We start from the raw sequence: 14,848 nt of genomic DNA, 5'->3' as shown, positions 1-14,848 counted from the left end.
AAGGAGCGCCAGATGTTAAACAATGGGTCGCCACCTGGAGTCCTCTTTCTTCCCGGACCTTGAGTATAGACCTGCTTCTCCTTACGTCTCTGATCCGGATTTTTTTAACCCTGAGGGAGGGTCGCTCCAACAAATCCTCCGCCAAGGGGAAGATAGAGCCTAGCTGCACTTCCATGTTCCCTCTCTCCCTCCTGTTGCTCCTCAAAACATTCCTGGAAGTAAGGCCACTCCCATCCTAGGATAACATTGGGCAGACGGGCCAGGCATGATTGCCATATTTAGTGTATGCCTCGTTCCCCGATATTCCAACCCCACCTTTTTTAACTCATAGGGTAAGGTGGTACCATGCATGCATTGGATTCAGGACACCCCTTGAAGTCTATCCACCCTCTGCCCATTCTTCCTCAAGATGTCCTCCCATAGACACCAGGACAAGATGGATTGGTTCGCCCCTGAGTCCAATAATGCCCTAACTGCTACCCCCTCTACTGCAAGAGGACAAGATACTCCCTCTTTGCTTCCCTGGAGGAAGTCTTAACTCTGGCGTTTATGTCCTACCTTCCCACAGGAGAAGCACCTGAAGGATAAACCTTGGTCAGAGGAACGGTCATAATGGCCTGAAGTTTTCTTGGGGGTCCCTGTCTTTCCCATCCCTGGCCTGAAAACTCCCCTCTCCATGGGTATGCCTGGGCCAGGTGTTGGGCTTCTGCGATCCCCACCACCTGATCCAAGGTAGGGGCAGTTTGCTTGCGCAACCACTCTCAAAGTGGCAGGCACGGATTCTAAAAATTGCTCTCTTGACTGCCTGTAAGCTATGAAAGTGGAGTGATAGCCACCTTTCGCACAGGAATCTAAGCCGCTGTGCCAGAGCTTTCAGATGTTCCCCAGGTGCCATTTTAAGAGACCTAAATTGAGTCCTGTAATGTTCGGGGGAATGTCCCAGATATTCTAGCAAAACCTTCTTGATGCATTTATAGTCTATGGCTTGTTCAGCACTAAGAGTCTGATAGGCCTCCAAGGTTCGGCCTGCTAATCATGGTATTAGTCTTAGTGACCACTGTTCCACTGGCCAACGTGAAGCCCCAGCAACCCGCTGAAAACCCAACAAAAATTCCTCAATGTCTTCTTCATGTGAAAGCTTATTGAGTCTAATGGGCTCCCTGAAGGGAGGTCCTACTGGGATGTTGGTATTAGTGCTGCTGGGGTCACTGCTTAAGACCACTGGACATTCTCTCCCAACTGTTGCATCACTTCAGCATGGCAAGTCTGCTGCATCTGATGATCGGCTCTCCATAAGTCCATCTGCATTCTCAACGACTCCTGCATCACCTCCTTAAACTGGCGACGCTCAGCTTCCATGCTGCCTCCGTCTGGGTGAACTCCTCCAGGAAGTTATAAACAGAAGGAACACCCAAGTGTGGCTCTTTCACCAGCTTTTCCCTTTCCCCTCTGCGGGACACTTCTTACTTTTATCCATACCAGCCCTCCTTCAGGTACCCTTTACCTTAGGGATTGATGGGTCTCAGCCTTGAGATTTAAGGCCTCTTGGCCACCTCTGCAACCGCTTCCACAGGTTGCCTTCGCTCCGGGCACGCCTCTGATCCAGATGCCTGCCTCCGTCAGCTGCTTCCTTCACTCTGGATTCACCTCCGGCTGCCACCGACTCTCTCCTGTGTCATCTCGGCCATGGCTCCTGGAACTCCAATCCTGAAGCACTGTTTTCAAAACATTAATTTGTAATCCACAGGGTTGGTAAGTTTCAAGTTTCTTTATTTTTGATATACCGTCTATCAAAACAAGTGTCTAAATGGTGTACATAAAAACATAAGAATTGCTGCTGGGTCAGACCAGTGGTCCATCGCACCCAGCAGTCCGCTCACACAGAGTGCCAATGAGGTGTGCAGGTTTCCCAAAATAAACAGTCTTTATTTTTGTTCCTTTTTGCACTTTCAAAACCAAAAGATTTGTTTTCCTTGATACTTCTTTATATGGGGAAACTAGCAGCAAAATCCCCTTTGCTGCTTTCAACACAGGTCCATGCCTCAAAATACAGCAAACTTTTCAAATATCTCCCACAGTTCCAGATTTCTGTATTCTTCATTCAAAACCAGCAAACTTATTTTACAGCTTTTGTCCCCTGGGCTGCTGCTTTTAACACACACCAATCAGCCTTTGCAAATAGGACCAAAGTTTGCTTCTTCTTGCCCACAGGCAACTCCAGGCCTTGCTCCTGCCTGCACTTAATTCTCAGATTGCTTCTACTATCCACAGTCAAATAAAGGACACTCCTTCATACCTATCTCCAAAGAGCTCTCTCACCATACTGCCCTCTCTCTAGCTGAGGCCAGTAGGTGTGGGAACAAGCTCCACCCAATTACAGAAAAATGGTCCCTGTACACCTCCCTGTTCCCAATTAATCAGGACAAGGACAAACTCTGGACGTCTGAAGCAGCCCTACTGGTAACTCAGGCTGAGGCTGCAGTAGCATGGGGATTCCGTCCCCCACTGCAGCAAACCACATGCACACTCCAAGCAGCTAATTAAACCTCCATTTTAGTTCTCTATTACAGGATCACTTGTTGCACTTTTAAACAGAAAGATTTTACAGCTAATCAGCTCTATTCACACATACTTTCTTCAAATACACCTTCCTCTGGTTCATAATTACATTCCATGCCATAGTCTAGGTCAGCGATGGCGAACCTATGGCACGCGTGCCAGCTGTGGCACGCGAAGGCCTTGCAGCTGGCACGCGGGAAGGTCCGCAATAGAGAGCTGAACAGGGACGGCGGGCATCCCGCGGGTTCCCCCTTCGGGTCACGGGGATCCCGTGGGGACGCCCCCTAGGGTCGCAGGAATCCCATGGGGACGCCCCCTAGGGTCGCGGGGTTCCTGCGGGGCTGGATGTACTAAGTCGCGCGGCTTTTCTCCCTACCTGCTCTGTTTGCAGCACAGAGCCGAACGGAAGTCTTCCCGACGTCAGCGCTGACGTCGGAGGGAGGGAGGGCTGACGTCGGGAAGACTTCCGTTTGGCTCTGTACTGCAGGCAGGGTAGGTAAGGAGGAGTAGCCTCGCGGCTCGAGTGGCTACCAAGGGAGGGGGGCGGTCTGCTCCGCCCCTTCCCATGTGCAGCACAGCCGGCCAGGTCCCCTTACTTTTGTGGCGCTAACCCGACCAACCGACAACAGCCCTGGTCCAACAAACGTCCCTGCCCTTAACCGCAAATCTAAATTACCTTCTTACAGCAGCTGTAAGAAGGAAATTTAGATTCGCGGTTAAGGGCAGGGAGGTTTGTCAGACCGGGGCTGTTGTCGGTCTGGGAAGCGCCACAAAAGTAAGGGGACCTGGCTGGCTGTGCTGCACCCGGGGCGGGAGAGAAGGATGGGGGAGAAGGACGCTGAAAGCACTGGGGAAGACAAAGGGTTGGAGAAGGACGCTGACAGGACATGGGGAAGACGGGGGGGGGGGGGGAGAAGGACGCTGAAAGGCCATGGGGAAGACGGGGGGTGGAGAAGGACGCTGAAAGGCCATGGGGAAGACAGAGGGGGGAGAAGGACGCTGACAGAACATGGGGATGATGGGGGGAGAAGGACGCTGAAAGGAAATGGGGAAGAGAGAGTGGGGAGAAGACGCTGGCAGGGAAGAAGACAGAGATGCCAGACTATGGGGGGAGCGGAGGGAAGAAGATGGGTGCCAGACCAATTTGGAAGGGGGGAGAAAGGGAGAGGCACAGTAACAGAGCAAATGGAAGACGCAGAAGGAAGAGAGACAGTGGATGGAAGGAACATGAGGAAAGCTGAAACCAGGCAACAAAGGTAGGAAAAGAATTCTATTTCTTTTTTTTTGCTTCAGGATAAAGTAGTATATTAGTTGTGTTGATAAAAATTTATAAACAAAAGAGGCTCTGATAGAAACCCGTTTACAAAGTGTGTATTCTTCCCAATTAATATTTCCAAATTAATAAAGTCTTTTTGCTTATTTGTAAATGGGTTTCTACCAGAGCCTTTAATTCAGTAGCATAATTAAATGAAATAACTATTTCTGAAGTTTATAGGGACGGGCGGGGACGGAGGGGATTCCTCACGGGGACGGGCGGGGACGGAGGACATTCCTCGCGGGGACGGGTGAGACTTTGGCGGGGACGGGTGGGATTTCTGTCCCCGCGCAACTCTCTAGTCCGCAATTAAGATATGCGGCGCGGCGGGAGGCAAGTGTGCCGGTGTCTGCTTTGCAGCTCACCTGGCAACAGGGCCGGACTGGCCATTGGGAGGACCGGGCATTGTCCCGGTGGGCCGCGGCCCATCCTCCTGTGCTGGCTGCAGTCCTGTGAGTGGATGTTTAGCCTGCCTGTCTTCCCCTTAGTATCCTATGAGCCAGGCAGTGTGTGAGGGGGAAGTGGGGGGAGGAAGAGAAGCTTCACACTGAGTCTGTCACAGGAACTCAGTGAGGCTGTAGTGTGACTCCACATGTGACATCTGTAATCAGGAACAGTTCCTAGTGCTCCCATGCTAGAGAGGTGAGGATGTTAATGTGTCTAATAATGCGCTCCTCTGTAAAAACCTCTGTATCTTCCATGGGGGACATGCTAAATTCGAGGAAATAAAAAAGCTGCTTATGATGATTGCATAGAGAAGTTCAGTAAGCTGAGAGGAGGGCTGGGCTCTCTGTGAACAACCAACACACTAATCCTCTGCGCTGTACCTTATGGAAAACTCAATATAGCAAAAAACAGTAAAGTGTATATGTGGCCCTTCACAGTGCTTTTGTAAACATCATAATAAAATAACAAAGGCTCCAATAATGAAAAATAAAAGTCCTTTTCCCATACACTCAGGTTGCACAAGTCCGGTTTTCACCCGGACAGTATATTTTTTAACCAAAACGGATGTCTACAATTAGTAAAATTCCCCAATCACATATTTTTTTATGGGGACGGATTTGTATACAGCACTTCATTAGATTTTTTTTATTATACAAATTTTATCTTTTTGTAGACTTGAAATCTTGAACAAAGAAAATGAGTACAGCAAAAAAAGTAAAAACAGATAGTGGAAGACCATTCCAAGAGGCCTGGACAGAGACATATGGAGTGATTGAACGCAGTGGGAAAGCATTGTGTATTATGTGTAATGAAAGTGTTGTGTCTCGCACATCAAGTGTCAAACGTCACTTTGAGACCAACCATAACAGTGTTGCTGAACTTGGTTTAGCTCAAAGAAAAGAGTTCCTTGTAGGAAAATTAAAGAAATATCACTCCCAGTCTCTTAGTTTTAGCAACTATCTTTCAAAAACTAATCATCTTACAGTTGCCAGCTTTCAAATTTCACTGTGCATGGCAAAACATGGTAAGCCCCTCTCTGATGGAGATTTTATCAAAAAGGCAATTTTGGCTGGGAGTAATTCACTCTTCCATGATTTCCAAAACAAGGATAAAATTGTGCAGCGCATCTCTGAGATGCCGCTAAGCAGAAATACTGCAAAAGATAGGGTTCTGCGAATGGCTGCTGATGTTAGTCAACAGCTTACTTGCGACTTACAAAAAGCACCCTTCTACTCCATGTGCTTGGATGAAAGTACAGATATTACTAACCATGCAAGACTACCGCTCATTTTGCGTTATGCTACTGGTGACATCATGAGAGAAGAGCTGGTAAAACTGCTGTCTTTGCCTGGAAGAACACAAGGGATAGATATCCACAATGCTGTGATGAAGGCTTTTTCATCACTAGACATAAGTCCAGAAAAAGTGGTTTCAGTTACTAGCGATGGAGCACCTAGCATGGTGGGGACAACATCAGGAATCATTCATTTCTTTGCTAAGGAAGCAAAACATCCACTGATTCAATTTCACTGCATAATACATCAAGAGGCTCTCTGTGCCAAAGAAAGCAGCAAAAAACTTGACGATGTCCTCAAAGATGTAACAAAAATGATGAACTTCATCATGGTGCGTGCTCTTAATTTTCGACAATTTCAAGCCCTTCTTGATGAGGTTCAGGCACAATATATCACTTTACTGATGTACAATAATGTCCGGTGGCTGAGCAGAGGACGAGTGTTAGAGAGATTTGTGGCCTGCTTGGAAGAAGTTAGGCTATTTATGAACGAAAAGGGGGAAGACTATCCTCAACTCACCAACATGGCCTGGCTTACCAACCTCATGTTCTTTACAGATTTTACTAACCACTTTAATGTACTAAACAAAAAATTACAAGGCATGGGAAAAACAGCAGAAAGCATGTTTAGTGACATCAAAGCTTTTGAGAGAAAATTGCATGTTTTTGAAAAAGACCTTGAGAGTGGACAGCTAAAATATTTTCCCAACCTAAAAATACATTTGGATAATTCTACAACATTTGTGGACAGTCATAAAAAACACCAGGAAATCCACAAAGCATATTCCACCATTGTAGCCGAAGCAAAGGAGAATTTTAGTAAAAGATTTTCTCAGTTCCGTAAGATGGAGACAACCCTTTCATTTATAACTTCCCCAGAAAAGTCCACATTTGAAGATCTTGATCTTTCCTGCTTACAGTGGTTGGATATTCAAAATTTGGAAATGGAGCTACTGGAATTTCAAGAAAGCTCTATCTGGAAAAGTAAATTCAATGACCTGCGTTCGGCTCTTGAACGTATTGAGTGTGAAAGGGTGACAAATGAAATCACTGCTAGCAGTTCTGAAAATGAAATCCTAAAAGCGTGGAATTCTCTGCCAGACAATTTTAAGTCCATGAAAGCACTTGGGATTGCTCTTCTTACTTTGTTTGGGTCATCCTATGCTTCTGAGCAGCTGTTTTCGGCTTTGAATCATATAAAATCTGATGCTAGAAACAGATTAACGGATGACATGAGTGCTGCATGTGTTGCTCTGAAATTAACGCACTATGAGCCAAGGATTGACAAGTTATCAGCATGCATGCAACAACAAAAATCACATTAATTTTTTTCAGAGCATGCCCAATGCATATGTTTACATGAAGCAGTGTTTTCAGTTTGCAGTTAAGATACTTTCTAAGTTATTTAAATATTATTTAAAGATGTTATTTAAAAAAGGGACTTTACATGGCCCTGTTGTATTCCAATCTGGAATTTCCAATAAAAACGGTTGGTTTAATTGAAAGCTCTTTTGTTTTCTTTACATCATATTATTAGAAATGTAATGATTTAACTATTTTCTAATTTGATTGTAAATTGTACAAAAAACATGTATAGACTCTTTGGGAATACACACCGAGTCTTGACACAGTTAACAGTTTTAAGAAGTTTATCTTTTTTTTTTTACTCAGGATACATTTGACATGTTATGTGAAGAATACATTTAAAATATATTGTGTAACTGAATCAAATTCTTCCTAAATTCATTAAATTGAATGAAATCATTAAAACATAAATTGCCAATAAATTGAAATGAAAACCAAAGGATTGTGAATCAAATTGATTCTCTGACAATACAAAGATTCCAACCTTTAAAAATGATGTTACATAGTTCAGGTAACTTTATAAAGAGTTTTTAGATACTAAAATCTTGTTATTAAGGTTTAATTGACGTGCTGGCACTTTGAGGAAATTCTTTGGTTTTGTGCGGCAGTTTGGGCACTCGGGCTCAAAAAGGTTAGCCATCACTGGACTAGGTTATTTGACTCAAAACCCTGCTCATTTATTTCCATAGCAGTACCTTCTCTATCTTGCAGCTCCCCTCCCCCACTCTGTGAGAAGCCATGTTTCTCCCAGCCAGCTTGTGTAAACTTTGTTTCAGAATTCTCTCCTTTCCAAGCTAACTTTTCCCTAGGAAATGAGTTTCTTTCTTGCCTGGGGGTTTCTGGTTGCCTTTTCCAACGTGGTGGAGGAATTGGTCTACAAATTCTCCCAGCGTTTCCTGATATGCTCTGCAGAGTGTTCAGCCTGGCTTGTTCCTCCCCTCTGCACTCATCTCTCCTGACTCCTCCCCTGTCTTTAACTCTCTGTGTGTCGGGCTGAAATATTGGAGGGTTAAAGGGAAGTTTTCTTTCTACATGTTTGCAAGGAATAATAGGGAAATACAATAGGATCCTGAGCAGCTGCTGCACTTGTCCTTCTTATCTGCCCTGCTGATGTGCCTGTCTGCTTGTCAGACTTTATAAAGCTTTTTCTTTCTCTGAGAATAGGCACTGGCTTGGCATAATGAGGGTTAACAACAGAGTCTCTGGATGAGACAAGGTCCTGCCTGTCACAGTATCCTCCACTACCTCTTGTGGAAAAGACTTTGCTGAAAGTCAAGCTGTACCAGAGAACCATGATACTTATTGTGCTGTACTGGCTGAGACATATATATTTCCTCTACTTCTGGAGTTAACCTCTGAACATTTATAGAGACTGGTATACGTATTTTGTGTATCTGGTTAAGATTAGTTGGTTAGGTCTGGTTGGGGGAAATACCTGCACTAATGTTAATTGGATAAATATATCTGGTTATATTTAACTGGGTATTTTCAAATTCAGCATCTTATCCAACTAAATTTACCTGAGATATTCAAAGTGACAGGCTAAATTATCTGGTTAACTGTGATTGGAAGTGGCTGCTGAATATTGGCCTCACTGCATTTTTCATTTTTAATAGGATTATGCATCTTCAGATAATTTATAATATCTAATAATTTTAAAATTAAAATTTACTTATAAAAAAGTTTATATGTTTCTTGCCCATAATTTGAATGGAATTTTCTACCTCGCAGAATCAGTATCGGTTTGAAGGAACTGGCTTCATGACTATCCCTCAACTTATAGATCATCATTATACAACTAAACAAGTCATTACTAAGAAATCAGGTGTAGTTCTGCTGAATCCTGTAATGAAGGTATGTGTTCTGATTTATTTGATTTTTTTTGTCTATAAACCGTGATGTACATTACTAAGAAGCTACTTTTTTTTTTTAATGAAAGGGTCCTATTGACAATGGAATTTGTTTATATGGTTGGGAAAAAGCAATGGCTTATAGTTTAACCTTCAGATATTTAATATATTTAAGGGCTTCAGATGAGGCCTTATGGATGTTTGAGGTGCCACCAATAAAGGACTACTTAGGACAATTATTTAATGAACAATGGTTTCTTTCGAATGTCCATAGTCACAGTTTGGTTATTCATTGTATTTCATTTGTAAATCAGTTAGGCAGAACTTCTCTAGTCCAATCTATATCTGAGGTAAGGAAAAAGGACTGTTTTATTATTTTATTTATTAAAATTTTCAAATATAAACAAGTAAATCTACTTGAATACAGATTAGAAATAAGATATACCAGTCTAGATCAGCCAACACTGGCCATTACGATAGAAAAGAAAAATATAAGAAATCATTATTAATTGTTTAGTCCACAAGTGATGTGATCCAAGCACAGGTAATACAAAAAAAAAAAAAAAAAAGAAAGAAATTAAGATTATATCATGGAGACAGATTAGGAGAATAACCCTCTGAAAGCAGGTTCGTTAAACTGCGGGTAACACAATTGAACCAATAATCACTCTCCCCCTTTCGTTAGCCACAATAAATTCCAACAATTGTTTCGGTTCAGAGAAAAGAAAATTTTTCCCTTCTAGTGAAACACAGCATTTAGCAGGAAATTGAAAAGGACTATTTTAATGGAAAATGGCCTCTGGGTTCCTACAAGAGATTTTGGGTTTGTTCTATGACAAGGTTATTGAATTCTATGGCAGACTTTTAAAGCTTCTATAGTAGTTGCCTAATTTGCATACTATTCTGTGCATCTGGTTCTCAGAAGCACAAAAAGAGACTATTTTTCATATTTGAAAGGTAATTTACAAAACTCTCAGGAAGACTGCAGGTTTTTAGGTACATGTAAACTAACTTTTAAAAGCAAAGACCCCGTGGAATTTCTGTTTAAAAAATTTATAGTTGCCATTTGTATATTCCATCTCTTTTGGCTAAAGCACATATACCTTTGCATGTGGAAGGGAGGACAGTCTTCTTGAACAAATTATATGAGATCTGTATTATAACCTGACTAAATGCGTATCAAAGCTGACTTGTGATTCTCTGTGGAAAAATGTCTTAGTACTTCTGATCCTGAATGTATTTAGTGAGAATAACTTTGTATTATCCAACTTGGTTGGAAAATGGACATTTTGGTTCATGTATTCAAAATGATGCTAGTACATAAGAACATAAGAAGTTGCCTCTGCTGGGTCATACCAGAGATCCATCGCGCCCAGCAGTCCGCTCCCACGGTGGCCCATCAGGTCCATGACCTGTAAGGTGCTGGCGTCTAAACCCTTTTAGTCCCCTTATCCTTCTATGTAAGCCCTCTTTCATAACCTATCTCTACCTCTATCTGTATCCCTCAACCCCCGTGTCCTTAGTGCGCATGTGCACTTTAAACTCCATGCGTGCGCAGTAGAATAATCCCGCCTGCCGCCGATCACCTGTGCCTGCGTTAGCTAATTTCCTGCCTTCTGCCCCGATCGCTGATGCCGGCTGACTTCCTGCCTTCTGCTTACGCTGCCGGGACTCCTCTTCTTCTCACCCCTGGACCAGCAGCGGCAGCAGCCACGGTTTCATCAAGCAGTCGCGGGGCCTTTGCTAGGCTGGCCCACTTCAATGATGTGAGGCAGGCCAGCCTATCAAAAGCCCCTAGGCTACCTGATGAAACTGCGGCTAAAGCTGAACTAAAGCTGGCAGATGCTGGACAGGGGGAGCAGGGAAAGGAGAAGGGGTACTACTGGACTGGGGAAGGTAAAAAGGGAGAAGGGCCACTGCTGGAGAGGGGGAGCAGGGAAGGGGTACTGCTGGACAGGGGGGAGGTAAAAGGAAGGGAGAAGGGTTACTGCTGGACAGGGGGGGCAGGGATGAGGTGCTTCTGGACAGGGGGGAGTTAAACCGAAGGGAGAAGGGCTGCTGCTGGACAGGGGGAACAGGCAAGGGGTGGTGGTTGACAGCCGAGGAAAGAGAGAGACAGAAAGCAAGAAAGAAAGACAGACAGGGGGCAGGGAGAGAGACAGACAGAAAGAAAGACAGACAGACAGCTGGCTGGGAGAGACAGAAAGAAAGACAGGGGGCAGGGAGAGAAACAGAAAGAAAGAAAGACAGACAGATAGAGGGTCATGGAGAGAGACAGACACACAGAAAGACAGGGGGCAGGGAGAGAGACAGAAAGAAAGAAAGACAGACAGGGGGCCAGGGAGAGAGACAGAGACATAGAAAGACAGGGGGCAGTGAGAGAAACAGAAAGAAAGAAATACAGACACACAGAAAGAAAGGGAGGGCAGGAAGAGAGAAAGAAAGACGACAGCGGGGCAAGGAGAGAGACAGACAGACAGGGGGGCAGGGAGAGAGACAGACATACAGGGGGCCAGTGAGAGAGACAGACAGAAAGAAAGACAGCGAGAGATAGGGGGCCAGGGAGAGAGAAAGAAAGAAAGATAGACAGACAGAAAGAAAGAAAGAAGTGCCTCAGCACCCCATTGTGCTAAAAGTCTACACATCTATTCTAGCACCCGTTAATGTAACGGGCTTAAACACTAGTATTTTATAAAAGATTCAGTAAACATGGAACCTTTTCTAAAATGTGTATCACCACCAAAGAGAATTGTCTTTGACACCCAGATCCTTTTCTTGGATGCTAACCCCCAAGGTGAAATCAATTAGCTTTGCAAGGTTTAAAAAAGGTTTGGATAATTTCCTAAAAGAGAAGTCTATAGGCCATTATTGAGGTGGTTTGGGGAAATCTACTGCTTATTCCTAGGATGAGCAGCATAAAAACTGTTTTACTATTTGGGATCTAGCTAGGTACTTGGAACCTGGGTTGGCCTCTGTTGTAAACAGGATACTGAGCTTGAATTTTTAAAAATATGTGTGTAGGTGAAAATCACACCCCATAGAAATGTCTCTGCTTACTGCAGGTAAAAGTGGGAAATTTTGTAATAGCTGATTTCCATTTGTAAAATACTGTTGACGTATGGGAATGGCTTTAAAATGTATCTTCAAAATAAATCTGTCCATACAGAGTGGCAGTGTATTTTAACATGGCAGTTGCACTGTGACAGCTATTTTTGTGATTCGATTAGGAATTTGATTTTACTTATCCTGGTCTCCCACAAAAACAATTAAAACATGCTTGTTTAGTATAACTAAAATGCTATAGCTTAATTATGACAAAACATAATTAGTAAATTGCAGTAATTAAATGGCATTTCTGCAGATAGAACAGTGTTTATGCCAAGAAATAAGCTAAGAAAGTTGGCCTGGGGGGATTGGGTTCCATTAGCAGTTGGTTTTGGGTCTGTACTTTTGGGTGGGGGAGGGGGTGTACGGTTTTGTATGTTTATACTATGATTACAGTTTATTGATTCGAGTGGGGGAAGGGATGATGGATGGACTGCTCCAGGGCTCATAAGAGTCTAGGGTCCTGGTTTGTGTTGTTAGTTGTTTCTGGACCTAGGTGTTTTGGTGGACTAATTGGTGGACTTTGCATTATGTACCTATAAAATGTTTTGTTTTGTTTTTTAAAAAAATCTTTATTCATTTTCAAACTCAAAATAAGTATGTCAATATGTCAAAACAGGTTTACAATAATCATCAATAGTACAAATGATATTTTCTTATCTCCCACCCCTTCCTATTATACAATCAAATACCTTGTACAATATATAATAATAAAATTATCCCCTCACCCCTTATAATTGAACCTGTAAAATTTAAGGGAAAATTTTTTTTTAATTTAATCAGAACAATATTTTGTTAATGGCTCCCACACATCTTGAAATTTCTTAAAACATCCTCGATGTATTGCAATAAATCTTTCCATTTTATAAATGGCATAAGGAATTCCACCAGAAATTATAATTTAATCTACTCCAGTTTTTCCAATTGTACATAATTTGTTGAATGGCAACCCCAGTCATTATAAGTAATAATTTATTATTATTTGAAGAAATCTGACTTTTTGCTCTCATTGCCTTACCAAACAGCACAGTATCATATGACAATGCCACTGGATTATCTAATAAACAATTAATTTGGTCCCAAATTGATTTCCAAAAAGTCATAACAAATGGACAATAGAATAAAAATTATCTAAAGTCCCTGCTTCGAGATGACTGCCAACATTTATTATACTTAGAGCTATCCAATTTTTGTAACCGAACAGGGGTCCATAATGCTCTATGCAACAGAAAAAACCATGTTTGTCTCATAGATGCTGACATTGTACATCTCATTGTCCAAGTCCAAATTTGTGGCCATTGAGACACAGAAATTTGATGCTTGAACTATAAAATGTTAAAGACTGTTCTTTTGCTGTGGACGATGCTCAAATGTTCCTTACTGGACTTTGCTATCATCTGTCTGCTTCTGCTGTTTTGCTGTTTTCAACAATAAAATCGTTTGAACTTAGAAAGTTGCCCTCCTAAGATGTAAATATGTGCATTGCCTATTGTGTGCTGAAAGGGTTGGTTTTGGGCACCTATTTTTGAGGACATATAGGTAGCTATGTTCTTGTTAAAAAAAAAAAAAAAACCGCTTCAAATTGCCACCTTTTTTAGACTTCTCACTTGGGCATTCTGTTATCACATCAGGTCCTGAATGTTGAAGCATACAAGAATGCTGTATAACATTAAACAGCTGCTGATAAATCATTTTTGGCCATCATTGTTATTGACTGGGCAGAACTTCTCATTTATCACTTACTAGCTCATCAGCTGATTAGTCTGTCAGCTGTTTTACCTACTACTGTTTTGGATTTGGTCAAATGCCTTAACATATCCTTGCATCAGCCTTAACTGCACTTGTTAAGTTCCTCTTATTTATTTTGCATTGAGCTTTATTTAAACTTATCTGTTCTGGGCTCAGATATTTATAGAAATGTCCCTGCCTTTATTTCATGATCATAAACTGAATATGGTCTCTGTAACACCACCATTGCCTAGGGCTTTAACAGGTTTGGACTTCAATGAATAAGCAGGATTAAAGCTGTCCTTGTAGTGTCTCATAATTAGGGCTTTTTTCTTAGGTGTTAATAGAATAAAAAGATAGGTGTTTGTTTTCCAGCTAATTAGGAGTTCTTTGAGGAACAAAAATCTGTTCATTGATACTTTTTCCAGTTGAATCAAATATGCACATTTGTTCAGCTGAGGCACTGGAAAATGGTACAAAAACAAAATAAAGGATCCAAGACAGTCAGGGGAAGGGTAAAAGAAAAAAAAGGGAATCGGTGTTTCTGGTGTTTCTCCAAAGATAAGCAGGCATTACATTCTTACTTGTGGATGACATCATCCACATAACCCGTCATGGACAGTCAAAAAGTGTACTGTCACTTTAATACTGCCTATACCGTGTGCATGCTGGTGCTTTCCCACCTGATGTGGCTAAAGACCTGCAGTTCTTAAGCTTTCCTTGGAGCTGAGAAGCTGTGTTCTAGCATGTCAAATATGTCAAACTTCCATTCTTTTTTTGCTGAAACAGATTTGATACTAGAATTAGAAAGGTGTAGAAGATAATCTGAAATCATGGAGGCTGAGAAAATGCCTTGATGGACTGTGTAGACCAGTGGTCTCAAACTCGCAGCCCGGGGGCTACATGCGGCCCGCCAGGTACTATTTTGAGGCCCTCGGTATGTTTATCATAATCACAAAAGTAAAAATAAAACAGTTTCTTGATCATATGTCTCTTCAGCTATAAATTGCAATATTATTATTAAGACTTAGACAAAAGGAAAGATTTATAAACTATAAAGAGTTTTACATCATGCAAAATTGTCATTTCTTTAATAAGACATTAACTATTTTTTCTGAGGCCCTACAAATCCAAAATGTGGCCCTGAAAAGGGTTTGAGTTTGAGACCACTGGTGTAGACGGTGT

General features: G+C 42.2%; 1 protein-coding gene across 2 annotated transcripts in view; it reads left to right on the top strand.

The window, feature by feature from the left end:
• FER (FER tyrosine kinase) overlaps positions 1-14,848 on the top strand; it is a 304,375-nt gene that overhangs the window by 176,895 nt on the left and 112,632 nt on the right. For both annotated transcript variants that reach the window (XM_033929145.1, XM_033929146.1), the window contains exon 13: positions 8,712-8,834. In XM_033929145.1, the coding sequence (XP_033785036.1) occupies positions 8,712-8,834 (123 nt within the window). The remainder of the gene's footprint in view (positions 1-8,711; positions 8,835-14,848) is intronic.

The sequence above is a fragment of the Geotrypetes seraphini genome, chromosome 1 (genome assembly GCF_902459505.1).
Source record: "Geotrypetes seraphini chromosome 1, aGeoSer1.1, whole genome shotgun sequence".
Taxonomy (NCBI): Eukaryota; Metazoa; Chordata; class Amphibia; order Gymnophiona; family Dermophiidae; genus Geotrypetes; species Geotrypetes seraphini.
The sequence above is the reverse complement of the archived record's forward strand: the minus strand, read 5'-3'. Positions and strand labels throughout refer to the sequence as shown.